General features: G+C 53.0%; 3 protein-coding genes and 1 long non-coding RNA gene across 18 annotated transcripts in view; 3 read left to right on the top strand and 1 right to left on the bottom strand.

The window, feature by feature from the left end:
• The window catches only part of Snapc4 (small nuclear RNA activating complex polypeptide 4), an 18,253-nt gene extending 8,897 nt beyond the window's left edge, over positions 1–9,356 (top strand). For 5 of the 6 annotated variants that reach the window (XM_031369423.1, XM_031369420.1, XM_031369422.1 and 2 more), the window contains 10 exons: positions 904–998; positions 1,780–1,859; positions 2,131–2,598; positions 3,265–3,592; positions 4,129–4,199; positions 4,659–4,769; positions 5,531–5,558; positions 5,887–7,319; positions 8,372–8,499; positions 9,094–9,356. In XM_031369423.1, coding sequence (XP_031225283.1) covers positions 904–998; positions 1,780–1,859; positions 2,131–2,598; positions 3,265–3,592; positions 4,129–4,199; positions 4,659–4,769; positions 5,531–5,558; positions 5,887–7,319; positions 8,372–8,479 — 2,722 coding nt within the window. In that variant the 3' untranslated portion in view covers positions 8,480–8,499; positions 9,094–9,356. The remainder of the gene's footprint in view (positions 1–903; positions 999–1,779; positions 1,860–2,130; positions 2,599–3,264; positions 3,593–4,128; positions 4,200–4,658; positions 4,770–5,530; positions 5,559–5,886; positions 7,320–8,371; positions 8,500–9,093) is intronic. The other variant, XM_031369425.1, reaches the window with a different exon arrangement.
• LOC116089855 lies at positions 4,803–19,979 on the bottom strand. Of its 3 annotated transcripts, XR_004118486.1 has the most exons (6): positions 19,886–19,979; positions 10,894–11,111; positions 8,884–9,060; positions 6,679–6,768; positions 6,220–6,305; positions 4,803–5,919 (listed from the first exon to the last, which is right to left on the bottom strand). It is a non-coding gene; the product is annotated as an uncharacterized LOC116089855 (long non-coding RNA). The 3 variants fall into 3 exon arrangements; XR_004118485.1 differs by lacking the exon at positions 19,886–19,979 and having other exon boundaries at positions 10,894–11,190; XR_004118487.1 differs by lacking the exons at positions 6,679–6,768; positions 19,886–19,979 and having other exon boundaries at positions 10,894–11,190.
• Positions 11,203–20,126, top strand: Card9 (caspase recruitment domain family member 9). Of its 6 annotated transcripts, XR_004118483.1 has the most exons (14): positions 11,203–11,384; positions 12,531–12,800; positions 13,217–13,354; positions 14,157–14,461; positions 14,529–14,708; positions 14,844–14,987; positions 15,296–15,421; positions 16,810–17,001; positions 17,472–17,513; positions 17,936–17,984; positions 18,309–18,391; positions 19,310–19,383; positions 19,759–19,835; positions 19,910–19,962. XR_004118483.1 is itself a non-coding variant. In XM_031369436.1 (13 exons), exons 2-13 carry the CDS (start codon positions 12,617–12,619, stop codon positions 20,007–20,009), a joined length of 1,611 nt encoding a protein of 536 aa, XP_031225296.1. In that variant the 5' UTR covers positions 11,207–11,384; positions 12,605–12,616; the 3' UTR covers positions 20,010–20,126. The 6 variants fall into 6 exon arrangements, 4 of the variants coding, with proteins under 4 accessions (XP_031225296.1, XP_031225293.1, XP_031225295.1 ...); XM_031369436.1 differs by lacking the exon at positions 18,309–18,391 and having other exon boundaries at positions 11,207–11,384; positions 12,605–12,800; positions 19,910–20,126; XM_031369433.1 differs by lacking the exon at positions 18,309–18,391 and having other exon boundaries at positions 11,208–11,384; positions 19,910–20,126.
• Positions 20,024–23,012, top strand: Dnlz (DNL-type zinc finger). 3 transcript variants are annotated; one of them, XM_031369443.1, is made up of 3 exons: positions 20,024–20,528; positions 20,824–20,963; positions 21,929–23,012. In XM_031369443.1, the coding sequence occupies exons 1-3, from the start codon at positions 20,142–20,144 to the stop codon at positions 22,080–22,082; spliced, it is 681 nt and encodes a 226-aa protein (XP_031225303.1). In that variant the 5' UTR covers positions 20,024–20,141; the 3' UTR covers positions 22,083–23,012. The 3 variants fall into 3 exon arrangements, with proteins under 3 accessions (XP_031225303.1, XP_031225305.1, XP_031225306.1); XM_031369445.1 differs by having other exon boundaries at positions 20,820–20,963; positions 21,929–22,048; XM_031369446.1 differs by lacking the exon at positions 20,824–20,963 and having other exon boundaries at positions 21,929–22,048.

The raw sequence follows: 23,012 nt of genomic DNA, 5'->3' as shown, positions 1-23,012 counted from the left end.
TCTCAGGAATGTCCTTGGGTCAGTGACTCTTGTGTTTGGCTTTTGGAGGAACTGCCATACTTGGCAAAATGTCTGTATTTTGTGCTCCCACAAGCAGCATGTGAGGCTTGTAGCTGTACCCTTCCAAGTGCCTGTGGAGTGGATTCTTACAGCAGCAGCCCCTCATGGCTAACAGCAGCCTCATTGCTTGTGCCTACTGGCTTCTTTACATGTACATATCTCTTTGGAAAAACATTGGTCGAGTCCCTTCCTTGATTTAAATTACCTGTCTTTGGATTACTGGCTTTTACATGTTCAGAACGCAAGTCAGATGCAGGATTTGCAAACACTCTAATCAACGGCTCTTCTCTCCTTTCTTTACAAGATGCCTTAAAGCAGTGGTTCTCAACCTGTGCCTTGGTAGGGAGAGTGTTGACTGACCCTTTCCAGGGGGTCGCCTAAGACCATCAGAAGCACAGACAACTATATTACAGTTCAGAACAGTAGCAAAATTAGTTGTGAAGTAGCAATAAAAATAGCTTTATGGTTGGGGGTCACCATGTCATGAAGAACTATATTAAAGGGTCACAACATTAGGAAGGTTGAGAAGCACTGCCTTAAAAAAGCGTAAAAGTCTTGGAATGTTCTGGGCAGTGGTAGCTCACGACTTCCTGTGTGCTCATTCCCAGCACTTAGGAAGCAGAGGATCTTTGTAAGCAAGTTTCAGAGCAAGTGTCAGGACAGACACAGAGAGACCCTGCCTCAAAATAATTTTTGATGAAGTCCATCTTGTCCTTCTTTGCTTTATTTTTGTTTTTGTTTTTGCTTGTTGTGGTATTTTACTAAGAAATTACTGAAAAGGCAGGAGAACAGTGAAAGGATCTTAGCATCTAAAGTGTCCCTCTGTTTCCACACTATTTTCAGCTACATCAGAAGATTACATTTCAGCTTGAAGAAGGGTCGGTGGAATGCAAAGGAAGAACAACAACTAATGCAGTTAATAGAAAAACACGGTGTTGGTGAGTTGTCGGACATTATCACGTACTACTACTGACTGATCAGACTGCAAATTCTCGCAGCCCATCTTCCTGATCCTAGGCTGTCCTCAAATCAGCTTCTGCCTCATTCTCAGCCTTCCCAGTTGCAAATGCTGTTCTCTTTTAGGGGAGGGGATGGGGATGGGCATGGCAAGCATGCCTCCAAGCCCCAGCCCCATGCTCCCATTAAAGATGAGTAGATAGTCACTACAGAAAATTGGGAAGCCACATGACGTGGTGCATATCTTTAATTCTGGCACTCAGGAGGTGTGTGCAAGCCTGCATCTGCACACATAACTGTGTCCAGCTTCAGTCAAATCTTTTGTGACTTGCATTTGCTGTATTTCTCAACTTTTTACAATAAGGCAGGAGAGAGCTAAGTGTTTGTGGTCAAATCTTGCTGATATTGGTGATACCTCCTCAGAAAAAAAAAGTAATATGACTTGCAAAACACAAGAGATTTTTTTTCCACCAGTTATCACACTGCCCTAGAAGTGCAACGTTTATGTGTGTCCCTCTGCAGCACTAGGCACAGAGAGTTGGCAACATCTCTTTAGAGCCTAAGTGCAGCAGATGCACACAGGACCTGCAGTGACATTAGGTGACAGTTCCTACCTATGTGTGCCAGAATTTCCTCGGGCTGGTCAGCCTTGAGATTCAGATGCTGACAAACACAGCTGCTCTCACGAAGCACATGAGGGAAGCCCATCCTCAGAGCCTAGCCTGTGTCCTAGAGGCTGGTCTACTGTGGCTGTTCTTGCAGGTCACTGGGCAAGAATAGCTTCTGAACTGCCACATCGGTCAGGCTCACAGTGTCTGAGCAAGTGGAAAATCTTGGCCAGGGTGAGACATTTGTTTGCTTTCTGTGTGTATGCTTTGCTTGAGCTCAGCAAAAACCCCCATAACCTCTAAGAGTGCTTGGGCAGGATGAGGTATTATGGGCTGGGAAGGGAGTGCAAAGGTTTGGCCCTGCATGTCCTTATCAAGAGGCCAAGGGCAGTGGCAGTAACCATGTGCTCTGGTCCTGGAGGTGTTCGTCCTTAAGGAACCTCTCCATAGGGTGTCCTGTTTCTATGTTACCTGCATGCCTGAAGCAGCCTATTCCTCCCCTCAGAAGAAACAGCGTCTCCAGAGGAGGAGAGGGCAGAGGCCCCATCACAGTAGCCAGTGGAGCTCCAGCAGTGGCAGCAGCAGTGGCGGCAGTGAGGACTATGGCAGCAGCAGCAGCAGCAGTAGCAGTGAAGACTCAGATGTGGAGCTGGAGGAGTCTCTGGAGAACAGTAGAACATTGGCTCCTCAACAGTACAGAGTGCCAGACATTGACCTGTGGGTTCCTACCAGGCTGCTCACCAGCCAGTCGCAAAGAGAAGGGACGGGGTGCTACCCAGAACACCCTGCTGTCTCCTGCTGCACTCAGGATGCCACTCAAAATCACCACAACGAAGGTTCTACTACAGTCTCTGCTCCTGAGAAAAACCAGATGCAGGCGCCCTATGAGACCCACAGCACTGTTCCAAGAGGAGTCCAGTTCCTACACTTCTCGGACACTCACCTAGCAAGTATGAAGGATCCGACCTGCAAGGTAGGCCTCTAGAATGTGAGCAGGAGGAGTAGTGGGTGCTCTGTGGTCTTGGTGGTCACTACAGCTGTCACTCTGGACAGTGTGGCAACTTGGTTTCTGACCTGGCAAAAGCCTTGTCCCTTTATTCACTAGAATTGTTGCTTGGAGCTGGTTTCAGAGTTGTGCAGTGGCAGTGGCCTTCATAAGAGCTGCAGCCTCCATTGTCCCCAAGTCATTTGCTTTAAAGGCTGTAAGGACTTCTTCAGAGCGCATCTATGTGGGCAGCTCCCCACCTCCAGTTTTTGAGTCCTGCAGGTGTCCTTGGGAAGTGTCAGTCCAACTTGGCTGGTTGTGCATCTACCTGACCCCTCTGTTCTCACATGTAGCTCTGGCAGTAGCTGGAGCAGCCTTTCGGACTACACAGGCTGCTCTGCTGCTCTGTGCTGGGGATTGCTGACAATGCAGTCAGCTTACCCATGGTACTGCCTGCCGTGTGGGCCAGAACATCTGTCTCTTAGAGAGGGAGCTAAGGCAGGCCCTACTTTAAGACCACATTAACCTTACCACAGAATACTTTCCCAAATAGTACATGGGGTTCTCACAAGGGGATGTTAAAACTGCACAATGGCAGGTCTGTACCAGATCCCACTACAGGCAGCCGGCCTCACAGGGTCTCTTGATATACAGCATGTGTTGAAAGTGCCCCTAGAGAAAATGCTGAAGTTAATCAGGACTCGTCCAACCACCCAGAGCCACACACTGATGAAGGAAAGACGGAGGCAGCCACCCCTGCCTAATTCATGCCCAGGATCTGACCCTGGTAACAGAATGGTTGGGCCCCATCTGCGGCGGCTGTGGCATGGAACTTTCCAGAATAAGCAGAGACGCAAGAGACAGGCTCTCCATCGCAGGCTTCTTAAGCACAGGCTTCTGCTGGCTGTGATACCCTGGGTGGGTGACATCAACTTGGCCTGCACACAAGCTGCCCGGAAACCTGCAACTGTACAGACTCAAGGTACTGCCCAGAGCTCTTTGGAGAACTTCCTGGAGCTGGGGTGGGAGCAAGCACCACTCCTTGTGTTGGACTGATCCATAGCAGAGTAGCCTGAATGGGTCCTTGGGAGGGCAGGTCTGTGAAGGACAGACAGGACTATCCCTGAAGAGTTTGAGACTGAGCAGTTGGGCCACTCTTTTTCTTTTTTTTTTTAAATTTGTTTATTATATGTAAGTACACTGTAGCTATCTTCAGATATCCCAGAAGAGGGCATCAGATCTCATTACGGATGGCTGTGAGCCACCATGTGGTTGCTGGGATTTAAACTCATGGCCTTCAGTAGAGCAGTTGGTGCTCTTAACCACTGAGCCATCTCTCAAGCCCGGGCCACTCTTTTTCTGCCTGACCTTGTGAAACAAGGGGCAGCGAGAGTTGGGGGTCATACCTTCTGCTCTTTGAGGTAGTGTGGAGCTCCAAGGCTGCTCTTCCTTCCTCTGTCTTGGGGATCCTTTTGGGGGGAGCTTCAAAACTGGAGCCCCTTTTCCCTTGTCCTCTAGCTGACAGCATCAGGATGCAGTTAGAATGTGCCCGCCTGGCCAGCACTCCAGTGTTCACACTGTTTATTCAGGTAAGCCCCGGCAGAGTGCTGCTTGCTTTGTTCTGTTTTTCTGGTGAAATAGGAAGTTTGCAGTGGGTTCACACATGAGAGTCATCACACTTTGGCTTCCTGGTAACCTACAGTTCAACTGACTAATGTGGAAGGGATCTTTGGCTCCTCAGCAATTGCCATCTTTTGAGTTAAACAGTGACTTAGAAAAGAGATCAGCACCCAGACCCAGTTCTAGGATGAGGCGGCAGGCTTGGGGCACGGCAGGACCTGTGTTGGCCCTCACTGGAAGAAGAGACAGGAGCATGAGACCCAAGTCCAGGCTGGAGGGAGGCTCTGAAACTGTCATGGCCTCCCTTTAGGGGTCTGGGTCTCTCCTGAAACAGCCATCATCTGGGCTGCTCTCAATCTCCTTGATCGTCTTTGGGCCTGGCCCAGTACAGGCTGGAGCAGGGGGGCTCTTATTCTCAGGTCTCTCAGCTATTGCAGATTGATACTGCGGGCTGCATGGAGGTGGTTCGAGAGAGGAAAAGCCAGCCACCTGCACTGCTCCAGCCTGGCACCCAGAACACCCAGCCACATCTCCTGCAGGTAACATATACTGACAACAAGAAATGAGGACAAATTCTGTGTGGTAGCATGTGCTTTTAATCCCAGCACTTGAAAAGCAGAAACAGGCAGATCTCCATGAGCTCAAAAATCAACCTAGTGTACATAGCAAGTTTCAAGCCAGCCAAGGCCACATGAGCCCCTTCCTCAAAAAAGAAGTAAGAATAAGTACTGCCCATCTCTGTCCCAGAGTGGCCTAGGTTTAGTATCTCAACCTTTTCCTTAGGGGGCAGGGGGTGGTGGCAGTTCCTAGACATCTCCATAGAAAAGTGTGGCTGTTCTTGAGAACACCCCCCCACCATACCTTCTCAGGGAGTTCTCTTGTGTAAGCAGCCCCATGATTAGAGTCTGAGGCAGGTGCAAGGTAGGCTATGGGTGGGCAGGTGGGCTGGCTGGCACAAGCCCTGGTCTCTGCACGTCACTAATACCATCTATTCTAGGAGCCAAACTCATGAGCTTAGTTTGGGAGAGGCATCACCTTGGAGTCCTGTCACCTGGGGAAGATGGTGAACCAAAATAGAACGCTGGTTCCCATAGCCCCAACGCCACACTGTTCGGTGATGACCTGATAAGCTGTGGCCGGGTAGCTTTAGTGGGGCTGTCTAGAAAGCCTAGAGTAGCAGCTGTCCATTCCCGGGGCCCCTGAGCTTAGTGCAGATGGGAGGCCCCCAGAGTTGGGCGGTAAGTGGAAAGAAGTGCTGGGATCCAGCATAGGTTCTGCAGTCTGACTCTTCTCTTTACAGGCATCCTCTAATGGCAAGAACAGCACAGGTACCATGTGCCGCGTCGGTCGCTCCCTCTCGTGGTGGGGCATGCCATGCATCTGAGCCACAGGCTAGAAAGTCCTGAACCTGCTTGGGCTTTCACCTTTGGGCTGCCGTTGAGGGCTTGAGGGAATTATGCTGTGTCACATTAGGGCTAGAGGTTTAGAAGCCAGTCTCTCATAGTTGGGCTGCCTCTGGCATCGCTGCCCTCTCTGTGAACAGAGTGCCTTGGGTTGGGGGCCCATGAGGTGAGCTGGAGTTTCACATGTGGGGTTACTGGAGTCCCTGGGCACAGAGCCTGAAGTTCTCATCAAGCTGGTTGTCTCTTCCTTTAGGCTGCCGTCTTCCAAGCATGCCGGGTGAGCAAACTGCAAAGAGAGCCAGCCACAAAGGGCGTCCATGGCTGGGGTCCTGCAGGGCTGAGGCTACCCCCTTCCAAGTTCCTGTAGCAGCCCCACGCGGCCTCCGGCCAAAGCCTAAGACTGTATCTGAGCTGCTTCGGGAGAAGCGGCTCCGTGAGTCCCATGCTAAGAAGGCCTCTCAGGCTCTTGGCCTCAGCAGCCAGCTGCTGGTCTCCTCACCTGTGATCCTCCATCCCCCTCTGCTGCCAGCCCCCCATGGCTCCACAGTAGTAGGCCCTGCAACTTCCAGTGTAGAACTCTCCGTACCTGTGGCACCAGTGATGGTCAGTTCAAGTCCTTCTGGCTCCTGGCAGGTGGGTGGGATCTCAGCCACAGACAAGCAGCTCCCCAACCTACAAACCATTTCCCTAAATCCTTCCCACAAAGGGACCCAGATTGCAGCCCCTGCTACTTTTAGGAGCCTAGCCTTAGCCCCTGGGCAGGTCCCCACAGGCTGCCCCCTGAGTACTCTAGGACAGACCTCTACCACATCCCAGAAGCAGAGCCTGCCCAAGGTCCTGCCCATCCTCCCAGCAGCCCCCAGCCTCACTCAGCTGTCTGTGCAACCACTGGCAAGTGGGCAGCCCCTGACAACCAAGTCCAGCCTGCCTGTAAACTGGGTTCTCACAACTCAGAAGCTGCTCTCTGTCCAAGTGCCAGCTGTGGTGGGCCTCCCACAGTCAGTGATGACCCCTGAGACCATAGGACTACAAGCAAAACAGCTACCTTCCCCTGCCAAGATTCCTGCTTTTCTGGAACAGCCTCCAGCCAGTACAGACACAGAACCCAAAGGACCTCAGGGCCAGGAAATACCACCTGAAAAGAAAGAAATACCTGGGCCTGAAAAGAAGGCTTTGGACCTGAGTCTCCTTTCCCAGGAAAGTGAGGCGGCCACCACCACATGGCTGAAGGGGTGCCAAGGTGTTTGTGTGCCCCCGCTGGGGAGCAGGATGCCCTATCATCCCCCTTCTCTGTGCAGCTTGCGAGCATTGTCCAGCCTCCTCCTCCATAAACAGGACTTAGAGCAGAAGGCTTCCTCTCTGGTGGCCAGCCAGGCAGCTGGAGCCCAACCTGAGCCCAAGGCTAGAGCCCTACAAGCCTCCCTGGAGCTGGTACAGAGGCAGTTCCAGGACAACCCAGCCTACCTCCTGCTAAAGACTCGTTTCCTGGCTGTCTTCTCCCTTCCTGCATTCCTGGCCACTCTGCCCCCCAACAATGTTCCCACAACCCTGTCACCAGCCGCGGCTGTGGTTTCTGAGAGTGACAGTGAAGACCCTGGTGACCTGGAGCTCAAGGACAGGGCCAGACAGCTGGACTGCATGGCCTGCAGAGTGCAAGCAAGCCCAGCAGCCCCAGACCCTGGACAGGTACGGATGCTGGACTGCAGCCCCACTTCCCGTGACAGGCAAAGGGCCCTGCAGTGCCTTGCCTGCCAGCGTGTTTGGCCTGCTGGGAGTGGTGAGATGGGCAGGTGGGAGTTGTACAAGGGAGAAGGCTGCAGGTTTCTGAAGGAGGAGGAAGCTTGTCCAATCTGCCTGCTTGGGAAAGGGCTTCTTAGCAAAAGTTGCCTCTCCTGGGCTGGGAATAGCAGGAGACGGAGGCAGCCTTCTAATATTACATACCCCCACCCCACTCACATACTGCACACCTAAGCTCATGTTAGAGAGGCTGGCCTGACACATGACCCTGGGGTGGGCTGTAGGTACAGTGGACAGGTCAGTTGCCTTTGTTCTGCTCTTGTGAGTACAGAGTTCCTCTCAGACATCTCTTGCTCACAGACAGCTGGCCTGGCAAGACAGTCTATTTCCCATAGGAGCCTAGGGACAAGATGTGTGGGCCCATTTCTCTGGCTACCCCCAAGGAATCCTACCAAGCCTCCTCCCTTGCAAAAGTTAGATGTGTGGAGCCTTCCCACAGCTGTTACTCCTTTCCTGGTGGTGCTACTCTAGTTCCAGGGTGACCTGGAAATCTCTAGGATAGATTCTTTGGTTTTTCGAGACAGGGTTTCTCTGTGTAGCCCTGGCTGTCCTGGAGCTCACTCTGTAGACCAGGCTGGCTTCGAACTCAGAAATCTGCCTGCCTCTGCCTCCCAAGTGCTGGGATTAAAGGCGTGTGCCATCACTGCCCAGCTAGGATAGATTCTTGTCTCTGTCTCCATTGGTCTGCACTTCAGAGCAAGAGGGTGACTGTCATGGAATTACTAATGTTTGGAGACCCTACCTTAAGGGCAAAACTGCAGAAAGCTAGGACCTAGTTCTTCCCATGTAACTGTCCTGGGCTAGCGTACCCTAGCAGCTGTCTGTCCCTGATGTTAGGGTTGGGGCAGTAGTCGGGGCTGTCCTCAGAGTCCTCCCTTTCCCGCTCCCTAGCCTGGCTATAGTCATCCTTGTCTCCCCTGGCCTGGCTTTTGACATTTCAGAGAGCTCCAAGTCCTGGTGAGGTTTCTGCTCCCTCCCATCTGGATGCTTCTGACCTTGATGACCTTGACGTGCTCAGGACCCGACATGCTCGGCATTCCCGGAAATAGAGGTTGCTTTGAGCGGCAAGGTGAGTCCCTGGGGAGGTTGCCACCATGCAGCCAGGAAGAGGCAGAGTTGAGAATGTGGGCTCCCTCTGCCTGCTCTGGGAACACCTGAGGGATGTGGCATCAAGTCTGAATGCTGGGCCTAGAGGGATACATGATGCTCCTTGTCCTCTGTCCTTCCCTACCTGAAGCCCCATGTTGCCCAGTGTGCCTCTTGGCCTTGGCACTACCCTCCTCTTCCTGAGTTTTATCCCCTCCTTTGCTGGGGTATCAGCTCTCAGAAGCACCCTCTGACTGCTTTTCTGAGGTGGCACTGCTGACTCAATGTAAGTCTCGGGGTGTTCATCACATGCAGTCTATCAGCATAATTACCTGCAGTTTCTCTAACCACAAACCCCAGGCTGTACCTTGCTTTCATTGTTGGGTCCCTGGGTCCAGGTCAGCCTGTAACCAAGGAAGCTGATGGGACTGAGGTGGTCATGATGTTCTAGTTGGCTCGTGAGGCCACCATCAGCCGAACTGTCTGTCTTCAGTCCTTGCTGTTGAGCAGTACCATCTGTGTAGTCTTTCTTGATGTCTGGGCCCTGGCGAGGTATCAAGAGTATCCTTTATTTCAGGACAAGGACTCAAGGGGTCCAGAAACCCACTCTCACACCAGGCAAGAGGCAGGGCCCGAGCCTGACCAGAAGCCCACAATCCTCGGCATGAAGATGGGAGGCCAGAAAGCTACAGGCCTGCAGATTAAGTTCTGGGTAGCAAGCAACATGCTGTGATGATAGCAGTGGCCATGTGATCACAGGCTTAACTGTTACCAAACACGGGTCCACATATGTGAGGGAAAGGGAATAAAGTAAATGTCTATTTTTCACTTAAAAAGCAATGTATAGCCTTTTGTGGTTTTGCCTAGTGCTGGGTACCCACCATCATCTGGGGATGTGATTGTCTGCCAGTTCTGAGAGCCTCTCACACCCTTTGCTGCCCAGGCAGCCCCTGGACCCAGCACTTCACCAGAGAGCAGAGAGAATAGAGAAACAGCGCTTCTTCTCATTTCAAGAAAATGTGTTGGGCTGGCTCAGTGGTTAAGAGCACTGGCTGCTCTTCCAGAGGTCCTGAGTTCAATCCCCAACATGGTAGATCATAACCATCTATAATGGGATCTGATGCCCTCTTCTGGCACGCAGGTGTATATGCAGATAGAGCACTCATACTTAAATAAATCTTTAAAAAAGAAAAAAAAAAGGAATATGTCAACTAGCCTGTAACCCCTAGGCGAGGTCTCTGGAACCAGCATCTATCACAGCAGCAGCTCTTACTCAGGGTGGAAGGCTTGCATTTGGCAATGGGCCAAAAACCCATTGGGTCTTATCTCTCCCAATAATAATTTTAAAAAATAAATTATTTGTTTTATGTATGTGAGTACACTGTTACTCCCTTGACAAACCAGAAGAGGCAATCAGATCCCTTCCAGATGGTTGCTGGGAACTGAACTCAGGACTGGAAGAGCAGTCAGTGCTCTTAACCGCTGAGTCATCTCTCCAGTCTCTCCTTTTTCTTAGTCACTATTTCCATGACACCAGACTCTCTGTTCGTCCTGGGCCCTTGGCTCTCCAGGATTTAGTTCTTACGTGTGTCTGCCTTCTGTGGGAAACTTCCAGCTCATAGTAAAATGGTGTGACCTACTTAGTCCTAGTGCTTGTACCAGCTGTCACCCCAGCTGATGGCCATCATGCACAAACCACCAGCTGTGGTTGCCCACTATTAAGGCACATCATGCATCCAGGGACCAGTGTTTGTCATGGCTCCCTCTAACATCTGCACTAGTTTTCTCCATTCTGGAGAACTTGGGGTTTTTTCAGCTATCTGTGCTATTGACTTCCACCTCAATTTTATAGGCAAAAGCTCCACATTTTATTAACACTTTTAAGAAGACACCATGATCTGCATTTTTACTATTTGGGGACACCACTGTGGAGGCCTGTGATCTCCTTCCTGGAGTGACTGCAAAGCCATGGACTCCTCTTTGCCATCCTGGAAACCCAGAAAGGCACAATCCTTAGCAGTGTGGCATCCCCAAGGCCAAAGAGGACTCCTGACTGCTACTTTTGGAAGTATGGTTCAAGGCCACTGTCCCACAGGAGCAAGCAGAAGGGCAGTAAGCCACAAAAGAAGGGGCCAGCTGGGGCTCTGCTCTATGTAAGTTTCCCACCCTTCCCACACAGCATTGGAAACTTTTGCCTAAACTCATCTCATAGGCTAACAGCTACATTGGCTGGGCAGGGCTAGCAGGTCCCCATGCCCATCTCAGGCTGACTCTTGAAGGGCCACCCTGAAGTAGAGGCTGTGGTACACAGTCTATAGAGAACTATAGCTGCCTACAGCTTGTGGATTTTGACCAAGCGTTGTCCCACTGTACGTACCCTGCGCCACTGTCTTTGGATGGCAGATGAGGATATGAGACAGGGCCGTGTTAGAAAAGCAGCTTTCAGAAACCTGGATGGATCTAGGAGAACCTTGGACAGCCCATCCACAATGCCAGATATTCAGATTCTCTGTGTCTTCAGGTCCCCAGTCCAGATGAGCAGGCAGGGAGGGCTCGTTGGCTCCCAGAATACTTCTACTTCCCTCTGTTCTGCTCCTGGATGGGCCAATCAGAAAGTAGACCACTAGGGACTGTCCCCCTGCGGGAGGACTGGCTGGCTTGTGGCGTCAACCAGAACACATCAGGAAGTGCACAGCCTCCCTCGTGGCTCCACCCTTCTCCAGTTAGGGAGTATCTCCACACTCCCAGAGACCCAAGCTCCTGGCGCACCCATAGCCCAGACAGCACCCAGCTGGCAGGTACGTTCAGCACTCCTCCTGGAAGGTGGGTGGAAGCCTGTGGTGACTCTGCTGGGGATCCTGGGAGCGTGTAAGTACCTACATACAGGTGGCCTCCACTCTCACCCCTTCATTTGATTAATCTTTGTACACTGCAATATAGTCCCCCAGTGCTGGGGCCATGTGGCTGTGGAGCTGAAATGGCAGGCAATAGGACCAAGGTTTAGAGAAATGTCTGTCCACTGGATCAACCAGAAAGTGCAGCAGGAAGCTGAGAGGTGCTTCTGAAGAAGAAGCCTGCTGTGGCCATGTCTACAACTGGAGATGCAGCTCCTCTGGACAAAAATCTGTGTTCTCCTGGGGCTAGGGACTGAGCCAGGGGCTCTCTAAGGCCACCTTAACTCAGCCCTATAGTCACTGAAGCCATTCACTGAGGCTACACTTCTCCACATGTAGGAATAGTGGGTAGCTCCACATGAGCATGTACAACTGGCTTGATCGATCTCCATCATGTGGCCAAAGGCACAGGATTTGCTGGCCTAGCGCCTGACTAGAGGGAAGCCACAGCAGATGTCTGTAGACTGTGAATGACATTGCCAGTACACTCCAGCCTAGCAGGAAGGCAACATGCTCCTGCGGCCAGCCCTTACTTGCCCTCCCAGAATAGCACCATGCCACAGGCAGAGGGCTGTTGCATCACTGGCAGGCTACAACGGAAGGCCTGAAGGACATGGGGCCTGTCAGGGAATGAGGAAGTCAGACACAGGCCTGGCTCCCTGGCAGAGGGAGAAAGCCTCCAGCCAACCAGATCCTCTTAGTCCCAATCTGGAGACTGGCCAGCCAGGGTCCATGCCACCCAAGAAGGTACTATGGAGGATGGCCACTTGGGGCAAAAGCTCCTACCCCCAGGGCATGCCAGAGCACTTTTGGGTAGAGGGCAGAAGCTAGAGCAGGGCTGTTGTACAAGGAGTATTCTCTTAGACCCCAACAGGTCCCTTCTCTGCATATCCATATGAGAAAGCTTGAGGTGCTGGGGGCAGGACAGTTGCTTGGAGAAGGTCAGTTTGACAGGTGGCCTGAGGAGGGGCTTGTCTATGGACCTCTGCCTTCCCTCAGAAAATGTCCACGGAGCTGAGATGAGGCTGAGCCCTCAAATTTCCCTAGAATAAGTCTCTTATTTGGACCCTGCGGGCCCAAAGCCCTGCCCTGGCACTCATAGGCCTGGGTCCTATCGTAGGCTGACTGCTCCAGGCCCAGCAGGGAACAGAAGGTGGGCACTTCCTCAGCGGCTCTCCCCCACTATAACCACAGCCTACAGAGGACATGTCAGACTATGAAAATGACGACGAGTGCTGGAGTGCCCTGGAGAGCTTCCGGGTGAAGCTCATCTCTGTCATTGACCCCTCACGGATTACACCCTATCTGCGCCAGTGCAAAGTCCTGAACCCTGATGATGAGGAGCAGGTGCTCAGTGACCCCAACCTGGTCATCCGCAAGCGGAAAGTGGGTGAGGGCTGCCCCTGCACCAGCAGGCCCTAGTCCCTCATGATCCCCAGCCAGAGGCTGCTCCATGCTCTGCTAGCTACCCTGGCCTTGTCCCCACCCAGCTCCATCCCCATGTAGGATACATGAGTGAGAGCCTCCTCCCCTCTTGTCATGACTATCCACTGCTGCCCAGTGGAGGAAGGGGAGTCTGTTCAGGCCCTGAGAGAGCCACCAGAGGGAAAGCAGCACCCTATCCTACCTAAACTGAGACCTGCAGGGTGACTTATTCAATGGCCCAGATTCCTCGGCTAGGTACTGTCCAGAAGGAAGGGGAGGTGTCTAGAGCTTGGGATATCTACCCAGAGTGATCATCCTAGCCATCCCAGGAGCCTCCACCTAGCTAGACCTTGGCCTTGACTCTGTGTCTTCCACCTGAAGGTGTGCTCCTGGACATCCTGCAGCGGACAGGCCATAAGGGCTACGTAGCTTTCCTTGAGAGCCTGGAACTGTACTATCCTCAGTTATACAGGAGAGTTACAGGCAAGGAGCCGGCCCGCGTCTTCTCCATGATCATTGGTGAGAGGCACAGGTGTGGGTGGGTGCTGTGGGTGCACTCAGGTGCTCCTCGGTCCTGGCTTCTATGATTGCATTGGAGCGACTAGGTCTGATACAAGCCTTATGACGTAGATCAGGGTAGTGGTCCCTGGTGACTACTCTCAGGTTCTCAGGGGCAGGGCCCTTCTGGATTGCTGAGGTCCTGCTGGTCTCCAGAAGGGGAGCCCTTCTCTGCCTTTCCTTCTCACAGCCTGGAAATCTCACTGAGAAGTAGTGACCCCTCTGAAGTGCCATTTCTGCAGGGTCCATTTGTCAGCCAAGAGCAGAGTCCTACAGTTTCCAGAGGGGTCAGAGGGGTCCTCTCCTGATGGAATAGCCACAATCCCATCAATCCTCATTCATCTCATAAAGATCACTGTAAGAGAAACAGGGCGGGTATGATGGCACACACCTTTAACCCTGGTAGTCTGGAGACAGAGACAAGCAGATGTCTGAGTGAGAGGCCAGCCTGGACTACATAGCAAGACGTCTCAAAAAGCAGGGGCTAGGGGGAGACAGAAGGCCAATTGTAGTCTTGGCATGTGTGAGTGGTCCTGGGCGATGGGTCAGACTCTCAGTTCACCTGTGAGGGACAGCAAGGCCAACTGGGCCTACTGAGTACACTCAGTCTGGAGGGACCCATCCTACCAGCTTCTCTGTGGGAGGCCAGGAATGCTCCCTCCGTCCCTCAAACTGCTAGTCTTCAAGCACACACTTGTGGACTTCAAGCACGGGGTCTGCAGGTGACAGCCACAGGTTCCATCTGACACTGCATGGTCCCCAGATGCATCAGGGGAGTCTGGCCTGACCCAGCTGCTGATGACAGAGGTCATGAAGCTTCAAAAGAAGGTTCAGGACCTGACGGCCCTCCTGAACTCCAAGGATGACTTCATCAAGGAGCTGAGGGTAAAGGACAGTCTGCTGCGCAAGCACCAGGAGCGGGTGCAGCGGCTCAAGGAAGAGTGTGAGCTGAGCGGTGCGGAGCTGAAGCGCTGCAAGGATGAGAACTATGACCTGGCCATGCGCCTGGCGCATCTGAGTGAAGAGAAGGGTGCGGCGCTCATGCGGAACCGTGACCTGCAGCTTGAGGTGATCACTCGCTCCACCCACAGGGGGGTAGCCTGGAGGAGGCTGCAGCTGACTGGGCCACCCACAGGTGGACCGGCTCAGGCACAGCCTCATGAAGGCCGAGGATGACTGCAAGGTGGAGCGCAAACACACACTGAAGCTCAGGCACGCCATGGAGCAGCGGCCTAGCCAGGAACTGCTGTGGGAACTGCAGCAGGAAAAGGACTTGCTGCAGGCCCGGGTGCAGGAGCTGCAGGTCTCTGTGCAGGTAGGGAGACCACCAGTGCACACCAGGCCTCACATCTGCAGGGGCTGGAAGCTAGGCACATCAGACGGTACAACTGCAGTGGCTGTGGCATTGTGGGCCTCCTCAGCCAGGCTTGTTGCCCTCTGCCACCTCCAGGAGGGTAAGCTAGACAGGAATAGCCCATACATTCAAGTGCTGGAGGAGGATTGGCGTCAAGCATTGCAGGAACACCAGGAGCAGGCCAGCACCATCTTCTCCCTACGCAAGGACCTCCGCCAGGCTGAGACCCTCCGGGCCCGGGTGAGAGATCAGGGCAGGCAAGCAATGCCCATTGGGATCCTGGATGGTGGGGTCTGGGACCTAGCTCACTGTCTCCCCTTTATCAATTCACAGTACACAGTAGTGTCGTGTCCACAGCTAAGGTCACCCTTTGGGCTTTCAATGTGACCAATGGTGGCTGAGGCCACGGCCTTGGACTAGGTTGGACTGGAACTCCAGTGCCTCCCTCATTATCCCAGCTAGCCCGACCAGTGTGCTCTGGAGCTGCTGCTCTGAGTCCAGCTCAGGGGGAGGAGGAGTGGGGTGAGGCTGAGTGGTGCTTCCTGTAGTGCATGGAGGAAAAGGAGATGTTCGAGCTGCAGTGCCTGGCCTTGCGCAAGGATGCCAAGATGTACAAGGACCGTATCGAGGCTATTCTGCAGCAGATGGAGGAGGTCTCCATTGAGAGGGACCAGGTAGGTGCCACACTTGTGTTCAGAGACTGAGAACAAGGACTGTTGGGGTATTGCTGCAGCAGACTCTGGAGCAGTGGTCAAAGCATTTTTTATTTTTTATTTTATTTTATTTTGGTTTTTCGAGACAGGGTTTCTCTGTGTAGCCCTGGCTGTCCTGGAACTCACTCTGTAGACTAGGCTGGCCTTGAACTCAGAAATCCACCTGCCTCTGCCTCCCAAGTGCTGGGATTAAAGGCGTGCACCACCAGTGCCCGGCTGCAAAGCATTTTTTATTTATTTATGCTCAAGGTAACTTGGCAGTGTTGAAAGATAGAACCTGGGACCACTTGTACAAATGCAGTAAAGTCTACCTTACTCAAAGGAAGAGCTTAAGTAGGAGGAGAACACTGTAGTCCCTGTGTTGGGTAGGGTAAGAACAGGTGGGAGACTTCAATAGGGGAGAGGAAGCTACTAGATGCATAGGCTGGGGGTGGGGAGCATTTGGTACAAGAACTGGTGGTGGTTCCCTGGTAGAGGCAGTAGCAGTAGTGGCAACTCATGCCTGCAATCCTAGCACTTGGAGGTTAAGACAAAATAATTTCTGTGAATTTAAGGGCAATCTGATTTACAGTGAGTTCCAAGCCAGTTTGGGATCCAATGTGAGACCCTGTGTCAAAAGCCGCCACCACCACCACCAAAAAGTGGTAGCAACTGAGCCACATTTAGTAGTACATGTCAGTCCCAGCATGCTGGTTCCAGAATTTAGAGGTAAAGGCAGGAGAATCATGGGTTCAAGGCCATCCTCAGCTAATAGTAAAAACTAGGATAATGAAACTGTCTTCCAAGAAACAAAAGAAAAAAAATTGTGTTCATTTAAGAACAGCCATGAATCCTGTTTTTGATATCAAGCTGCATCCAGAATTTATAAAATACGTCACATAAAACCCTTCATGCTAGGGTTCCTTTGTGACAGAAATACCCACTGCCTATCTGCTGGGGATACAGAACTCCTCAGTTGGGCTTCCTATGAACTACTGAGCATTAATCACGGAGATTTTTGGCTGCTTCTTTGAAGTGTTTTGTTTTCTGAGACAGTATCTCATGTAATCCAATCTTGCCTCCAACTCAATATATGTCCAAAGATGGCATTGAACTATTGATCCTGCTTCTACCTCCCAAGTGCTAAGAATCTGGTCATTTCCTACTCCACCCAGTATTTGTTCATTTTGTACTGAGAGCCCTGACTGCTTTGAGAATCGCTCTAGTTCAGCAATTCCAGCTGCAAAACTGGGTGGTTGATGTCCAACCAGGACCTGTGGTAGAGGCTAAGACCTGAACTGTCAAATGAGAGCCTAGGGCATCTCTGGCCAGGTCCCTTGCTGAAGGTGAGCTCTCTGATGTTCCTACAGGCTATGGCCTCAAGGGAAGAGCTGCATGCACAGTGTACCCAAAGCTTTCAGGACAAAGATAAGCTGCGAAAGCAGATTCGAGAACTGGGTGAGAAGGCAGACGAGCTGCAGCTGCAGCTGTTCCAGACTGAGGGCCGATTACTGGCCGCTGAGGGCAGACTCAAGCAGCAGCAATTGGACATGCTCATCCTGGTAGGCCGGCCTCTGTGTCTGCTGTAGCTAGGGTAGTCTGGGCAGTGAGGGTGCTGGGGAGGATGTGGGGTCAAAGCAAGATTCCAAGAGGGATCATGCAGCTAGAAGCATCCCTATCACCACCCCGGCATGACTGCTGCTCTGCTGTGGCCCCAGAAAATGCCTGGCCTTCCTGAATCCCATTTTTCCTCTTTAGAGCTTCTCATGGTGAAATGACAGTCATAGATGTAACTCAAGGCCCAGTTATTCACACCACTCCAAGAACAGTAGCCTTGACCAAGGAGTAACCTTCAGGTGGCTTGGCAGTGTAGTGCTAAGAAAGACATGTTCTGGGCATATCTAGAGTTGTGTGCAAGGCCTCTCTAGAGGATAGAGCTTGGATGGGACTCTGACCACACCCTACACGGCCCATACCCAGGTGTTTGGAACCCCTCCAGACCACTGACCAACTCCCTTTTCTGTGGCCACAGAGCTCTGACTTGGAAGACAGTTCACCCAGGAACTCCCAGGAGGTGAGTGTGGACACAGAGTGGTCGTCTCCCTGGCCTTCAACTTCCACCTGACCTCACACTCATCTCCCACGTGGTCCTGTCCCCTTAAACTGGGCTGTCCCTTTTCTCCCATTTTGGGTTGGATACAGAGAAGAGTGCTGGCCAAACTCTAAGCTGTTGCTTGTGAACAAAGTGAGGCCTAGACCAATGCCCGTATCCTGCCTGGCCTCTCAGGACAAGAGCTTCATGCTAGGGTTCCCTTTGTCTGTTGGCTTGGCTGGGACTAAGTCTCTGAGGATCTCTGTGCAGAGGGCTGACAGTGATGGCTGTGTCAAATGAGGAGCTGGAGTCAAGCGGGCAGTGGGCTGGGCCACACCTAGTCCTGGAAGGGCAATGGTGGCTTGTAGCATGACCTAACTGGGTGACATGTCTCTATCTGGAAGCTCTCACTGCCTCAGGATCTGGAGGAGGATGCCCAGCTCTCAGACAAAGGTGAGGAGGTGGGGATTACCATGTACTGCCAGAGGCATCTAGACTAGTCTCCTGGCCTCCCTAAACCCTGGCCCATCCTCAGCACAGAGAGCTGTGTGATTTACTTTGTCTCAGAATTCACACCACTCCAACCGAGGATGACACTCCCCAAGGCAAGGACAGTCAATGGTGAAGGGCTGAACTCTTAGGCTAACACACCCAGAGAATAAGGAATCTGATCTGAATGTGGGGCTTAGGTCTCGGGGTCTGTGGCTCAGAGGACAGTGAATGTGAAGGCCCCATCCTGCATAGGCCCATCTTTCTCTACCAACCTTCCTCCTGCAGGGGGAGATACTAGCCAGTATCCAGGTGTGCTCAATGAGGAGGGGAGGTGTAGAGCTATGGACAGTGCAGCAGCAAGCAAGGAGGTAGGGGTTATGCTATCCACAGTAGCAGTCTGCCAGGCAGGACCCTCCTCTGATCTAATAGTTGGGGGATGGCATTTGGGGCAGCTGAAGATGGGTGGTGAGAGGGTCTGGTGCAGGAAGGAGCCCAGGGAGCTTTCGTGAGAAGTCAGACATACTTCCTCAGCTCAGCCTCACTCCAGGCTCTAACCAAAGGCAAAAGGGGAACAAGAGATGTAGATGGAGAAGCATGGGTCACCCACTGCAGCCCCCAAGACCCAACCTGAGGCCACTGAGATCTACGTGGGCACACAAGGAGGAGAATGCAAGAACAGCCAGCTCCTTTGAAGGCATGCCAGCAGTGAGGCACAATGAAAATGAAGGGGGCAGGGCTGCTGGTTGCTCTCGTCCCTGAGCCCTTCTTGGATATAACTGTTTCTTGATATTCCTAGCCTTCCCTGCACACCTTCTGCCTGAGGCTTGAGCCTTGGTCTGCCCAGGACCTGGGGCATGCTGGGCCTGGCCACCTGGAATGAATGCTCTTCTAACTAAATGGTGTAGTCGCTCTTACCTCAGGGTCCAAAGGCCCTGAGCTCTCCACTGAGGCTGCCCCACACCACCCATGGGTACCACTAGGCACAAGAATGTTGCCAAGCTAATAGGGACATGGACTGGGCTATGCATTAGCAAACTATCATGGGGACCTGGAGTCTTTCCTACCCATCTGTCCTTGTGTTTGGTGACAGTCAGCTTGGGAAGTATGGGTGAGTGATGATAGGAGCCCTGTTGATGTAGCGGCCAAGGGATCAGCCTGTTCCTGTCTGTGAAATACAGATTCCACTGGACTCATAAGGCTGGCCTAAGCTAATGCTAGTTGGGCTGTTAGCAGAGGGAGGTGGCCATGCCAGACGGGACCCCCACAAGCACAGAACTTCTTTTCAGGTGTACTGGCAGACAGGGAGAGCCCAGAGCAGCCCTTTATGGCTCTGAACAAGGAGCATCTTTCACAGACCCATGTAAGGCTGATTGGGGTCCCCAAGAGCCCTGGTTACTAAATGGCTGATCCTGGGGAGGAGGGTGACTCCATCTGGACAGCTGGGGATCACAAGGTCTTTGTAGTCCATGCGTATGATGTAACATCTGGGGAGTGTTTGTTGCATTAACTGGAGGCCCATCTGGAACCCTAGATGTGGGGTGGTTGGACAGGGGAGGGAGGCAACAATGTAAGGACACCCATATGCAGCCGTTCACTGCAAAGAACTCTTCCACTCGCCTGGCTAAAAAGGGGTAGTCACCCCACGACCAGCTAGCTGTGCTTCACACCTGCTGGAGTCCCAGAACTGCCGTGGTAAGACTACGGTGTCCAGCTGCCGGCCCCGTTCCTTCTACAGAGCATGGAGCCCAGCATCAGCGAGCCCCCGGAGAAGGAGCGGCGCCGCCTAAAGGAGAGCTTCGAGAATTACCGCAGGTGTGGGGCGGCGGGCAGGACGGCTGGGCGGGTGGGACACCTGCACCTACCTGCTCACACTGCGGGTCCCACAGGAAGCGGGCGCTCCGCAAGATGCAGAACAGCTGGCGGCAGGGAGAGGGGGATCGCGGGAATACGACAGGCAGCGACAACACCGACACCGAGGGCTCCTAGAGGATCGCACCGAGCGTCTGTGTAATTGTGAAGGGATGCTGCGTTTTTACTGTACGCCACACATACGTTGTACACGTATTAGAAAAATGCAGCTAAATAAAATAATCACCGAGGGGAGCCTGTTGGTTGGCTATGCAAGCGGGGCGACCACCAGGGGGCGACAGAATGCAGCGCGCCGGTGGCGGAGGGAAGCCGAAGAGGGCCGCTTCCGGCCGCTGCGCCCGTTACCAAAATGGCCGATGCAGCTTCACGGGGCGGTGCAAGAAGAGGCGGCCAAGGATCGCAGACAGGATGTTGCGGACGTCGCTGAGCCGCACGCCGACACTATTTCGTAGTGTGTGGACCCGGGATTCCGGACCGCGGCGGCTTTGGGATTTGGGGGGTCGCCTAAAGACCGCGGAGAGACTTCGGGGCTGGGCCTGGGGCTGGCGGAGCTCGAGCTCCGCGCCGGGATCAGGGCGTGCGGCGGCGCTGGGGCGCGTGCAAGTGGACCACTATCAACTCGTCTACACCTGCAAGGTGGGCGCGGTCGGCAGCACCCAGTGGTGGCTGGTTTCCTTTATGGCAGAAACAGTGGAAGTACCCTACGGACCAGGGAGGGGGCGGGGTCTTTACAAAAAGGCTGGGTGGGAATGAAGCTAGCTATGAGGGCCTTCTAGGAGATGGCTTGGGTTATCAGGAAACAGGTGTCTAGAAATGACGCTCTCCTAGATGGGATCATCAGAGAAAGGGTTGAGGCTGTCCCTCAGGATGGAGCTTGGGAGGGACTCGCCTGTGTGTACCTTGTGTCTGACCACCTCTCTAACCCAGCTAGGTCTGTGGGACTCGGTCATCCAAGCGCATCTCAAAGTTGGCCTATCACCAGGGTGTGGTCATCGTGACTTGCCCTGGTTGCCAGAACCACCATATCATCGCAGACAACCTAAGCTGGTTCTCTGACCTGAAGGGGAAGAGGTGAGGCCAGCTGGGAGGAGTAGGAGACAGTAGGATTGTGGCCCTGTGTGAACCTGGGTTCATTGCCTGGACAGCCCATCTTCCACGTGGGTCTGGAAACAGTTGAATTTGAACTTCAGATAAACCATGAATGGCCCCAAATATAGCAAACTAGTTCTATGCCTCTACCTCTGTCATTCATTGTCTGATCTCTGATCTCTCCAGTGGCCTTGTCACTTTCTAGTGGAGGCTTTTTGTCCTCTTCCAACTCAGGGCAGATGGAAGGGTATGTATCAGATTATGGACCAGCCCAGTCTTCAGTTGGTGTTCCCACTTTTGGGAGAGCAGCGGGGAGGACCAGGAGTCAGTTTGGAGGATGTGCCTGATGCCTTTTTCTTCTTCTTCTTCTTTTTTTTTTTTTTTTTTTTTTTTTTGAGACAGGGTTTCTCTGTGTAGCCCTGGCTGTCCTGGAACTCACTCTGTAGACCAGGCTGGCCTCGAACTCAGAAATCCGCCTGCCTCTGCCTCCCAAGTGCTGGGATTAAAGGCATGTGACACCACTGCCCGGCGTCCGATGCCTTCTTAATGTTCTGTGAGGAAGGATCAGTGGCAGGAGTAAGGGCAGAACCACAGAGGAGATAGCCTGTGATAAGTGTGCAGGCCTCGGATCTCTAGGACTCACTTCTTGGACCTGTGCTGCAGAGAAATCTCAGCTCTGATATGTAGAAACAGGACAGAAATGCAGGGATGGGCGGGCGTTAGCTGGTGAGAGGAGGGGCCAAGGCCCTGGGTGGGTGGTACACTGTACAAGAGACATGGCTTCTGAGGTGGGACTTGTTAAGAGACACATTTGGTGAAGGTGCCAGTAGGTGCTGCAGGGTACTGCTGCTACTGGGATGCTGGGACAAGTGTTCCAGGCCCAAGATGACCATGGGATGCCCTTGAGGGAGCCCAGAGTAGCTGCAGCTGCCCTTACTGTCTTGCAGGAACATTGAAGAGATCCTAGCAGCCAGAGGAGAGGAGGTACGCCGGGTGTCTGGTGACGGTGCCCTGGAACTGATTCTGGAGGCTGCTGAACCACCTGCCACCCCAGAAGGGGGTGAGGATCCCCCCCACCCTGGCAAGATGGAACAGAGCTGACCTGTACACTCCTGCAGCTATGGACTCCAGTCTTCCCAAAAGTCACTCCCTTCACTTGGAGCCTCTCAAGCCTGCTCTTCCTTGTCAGTAAACAGCCATCGCCTCCAGGTGCTGGGCCTGGGCTCCTGTTTTTCTCTTCTGAAATCGGAACAACTCTGTGGCTGTAGGAGCCCAGCCTCATGACCACCCAACTCTTCAGGGGTGGCTCTGTCCCGTGCAGTAGTTCTCTTTTCTAAGTAGGGCTGGATCTGGTGTTCAGTTGGCCTTGGGTGGTTCTTGTTCCTCAGAGCACTTTGCTACTTCCTCCTACGTTACCTGCCTTCCCCTGGCTTGCACTGGTGGCTTCTGTTGTGTGAGCTAGTGTCCAGCCCAGCCCAGCCCTGAGGCTTGGCTTTTGTAGCAGAACTGGCTGCTCTGGGTGGCCGTAGACACGCAGAGCGCTGCTCAGAGGCTAAGGAGAGTGATCCAGGCAGAGACACTCCACACATATACATCCCACCCCACCCTCACGAGCTGCCTACACCTCTCAATTCTTCGTTCTGTTTGGAGGTAACAGGAGATGTGTGGAAGTGATGAGGGCCACATCATGTTTGCCTTGGTGTGTGTGCTTCATCTCCTGACTTTGTCTGACATGCCTTCGGGATATTCTTGTGGTTAGGAAGTCAAGCAGAAGCACAAACTGGCTTTTTTCGGGAGTTTCTGGGCCCTGTGACCTTCAACATTAATCAGCAGTCCATCTGGCTGGGGAAAACGTGGGACAGGAGGGTGGAGAAGGCAGTTGACAGTGACAACGCATCCCTGGCTCCTGGGACCCCAGCTAGTGATTAGCAGTTCACCCTGGGCCGTGGGAGGCCAGGTGCACTTGCAGTCTATGCCTTCATTCGATTACCCCCTGTCCTTCCCTTGGCAAACACCCTGCTATTATCCCCA

The sequence above is a fragment of the Mastomys coucha genome, unplaced genomic scaffold (assembly GCF_008632895.1).
Source record: "Mastomys coucha isolate ucsf_1 unplaced genomic scaffold, UCSF_Mcou_1 pScaffold15, whole genome shotgun sequence".
Taxonomy (NCBI): Eukaryota; Metazoa; Chordata; class Mammalia; order Rodentia; family Muridae; genus Mastomys; species Mastomys coucha.
This window is presented reverse-complemented; position numbering and strand designations above follow the sequence as displayed.

Excerpts from the sequence above, each read along its gene's own strand:
- Dnlz (XM_031369443.1), top strand. The coding sequence starts at position 20,142 with ATGCAAGCGGGGCGACCACCAGGGGGCGACAGAATGCAGCGCGCCGGT. Across the intron at positions 20,529-20,823 it reads AACTCGTCTACACCTGCAAG|GTCTGTGGGACTCGGTCATC; the intron begins GTGGGCGCGGTC and ends TAACCCAGCTAG. Across the intron at positions 20,964-21,928 it reads TCTGACCTGAAGGGGAAGAG|GAACATTGAAGAGATCCTAG; the intron begins GTGAGGCCAGCT and ends ACTGTCTTGCAG.
- Card9 (XM_031369436.1), top strand. The coding sequence starts at position 12,617 with ATGTCAGACTATGAAAATGACGACGAGTGCTGGAGTGCCCTGGAGAGC. Across the intron at positions 12,801-13,216 it reads CATCCGCAAGCGGAAAGTGG|GTGTGCTCCTGGACATCCTG; the intron begins GTGAGGGCTGCC and ends TTCCACCTGAAG. Across the intron at positions 13,355-14,156 it reads CGTCTTCTCCATGATCATTG|ATGCATCAGGGGAGTCTGGC; the intron begins GTGAGAGGCACA and ends CATGGTCCCCAG.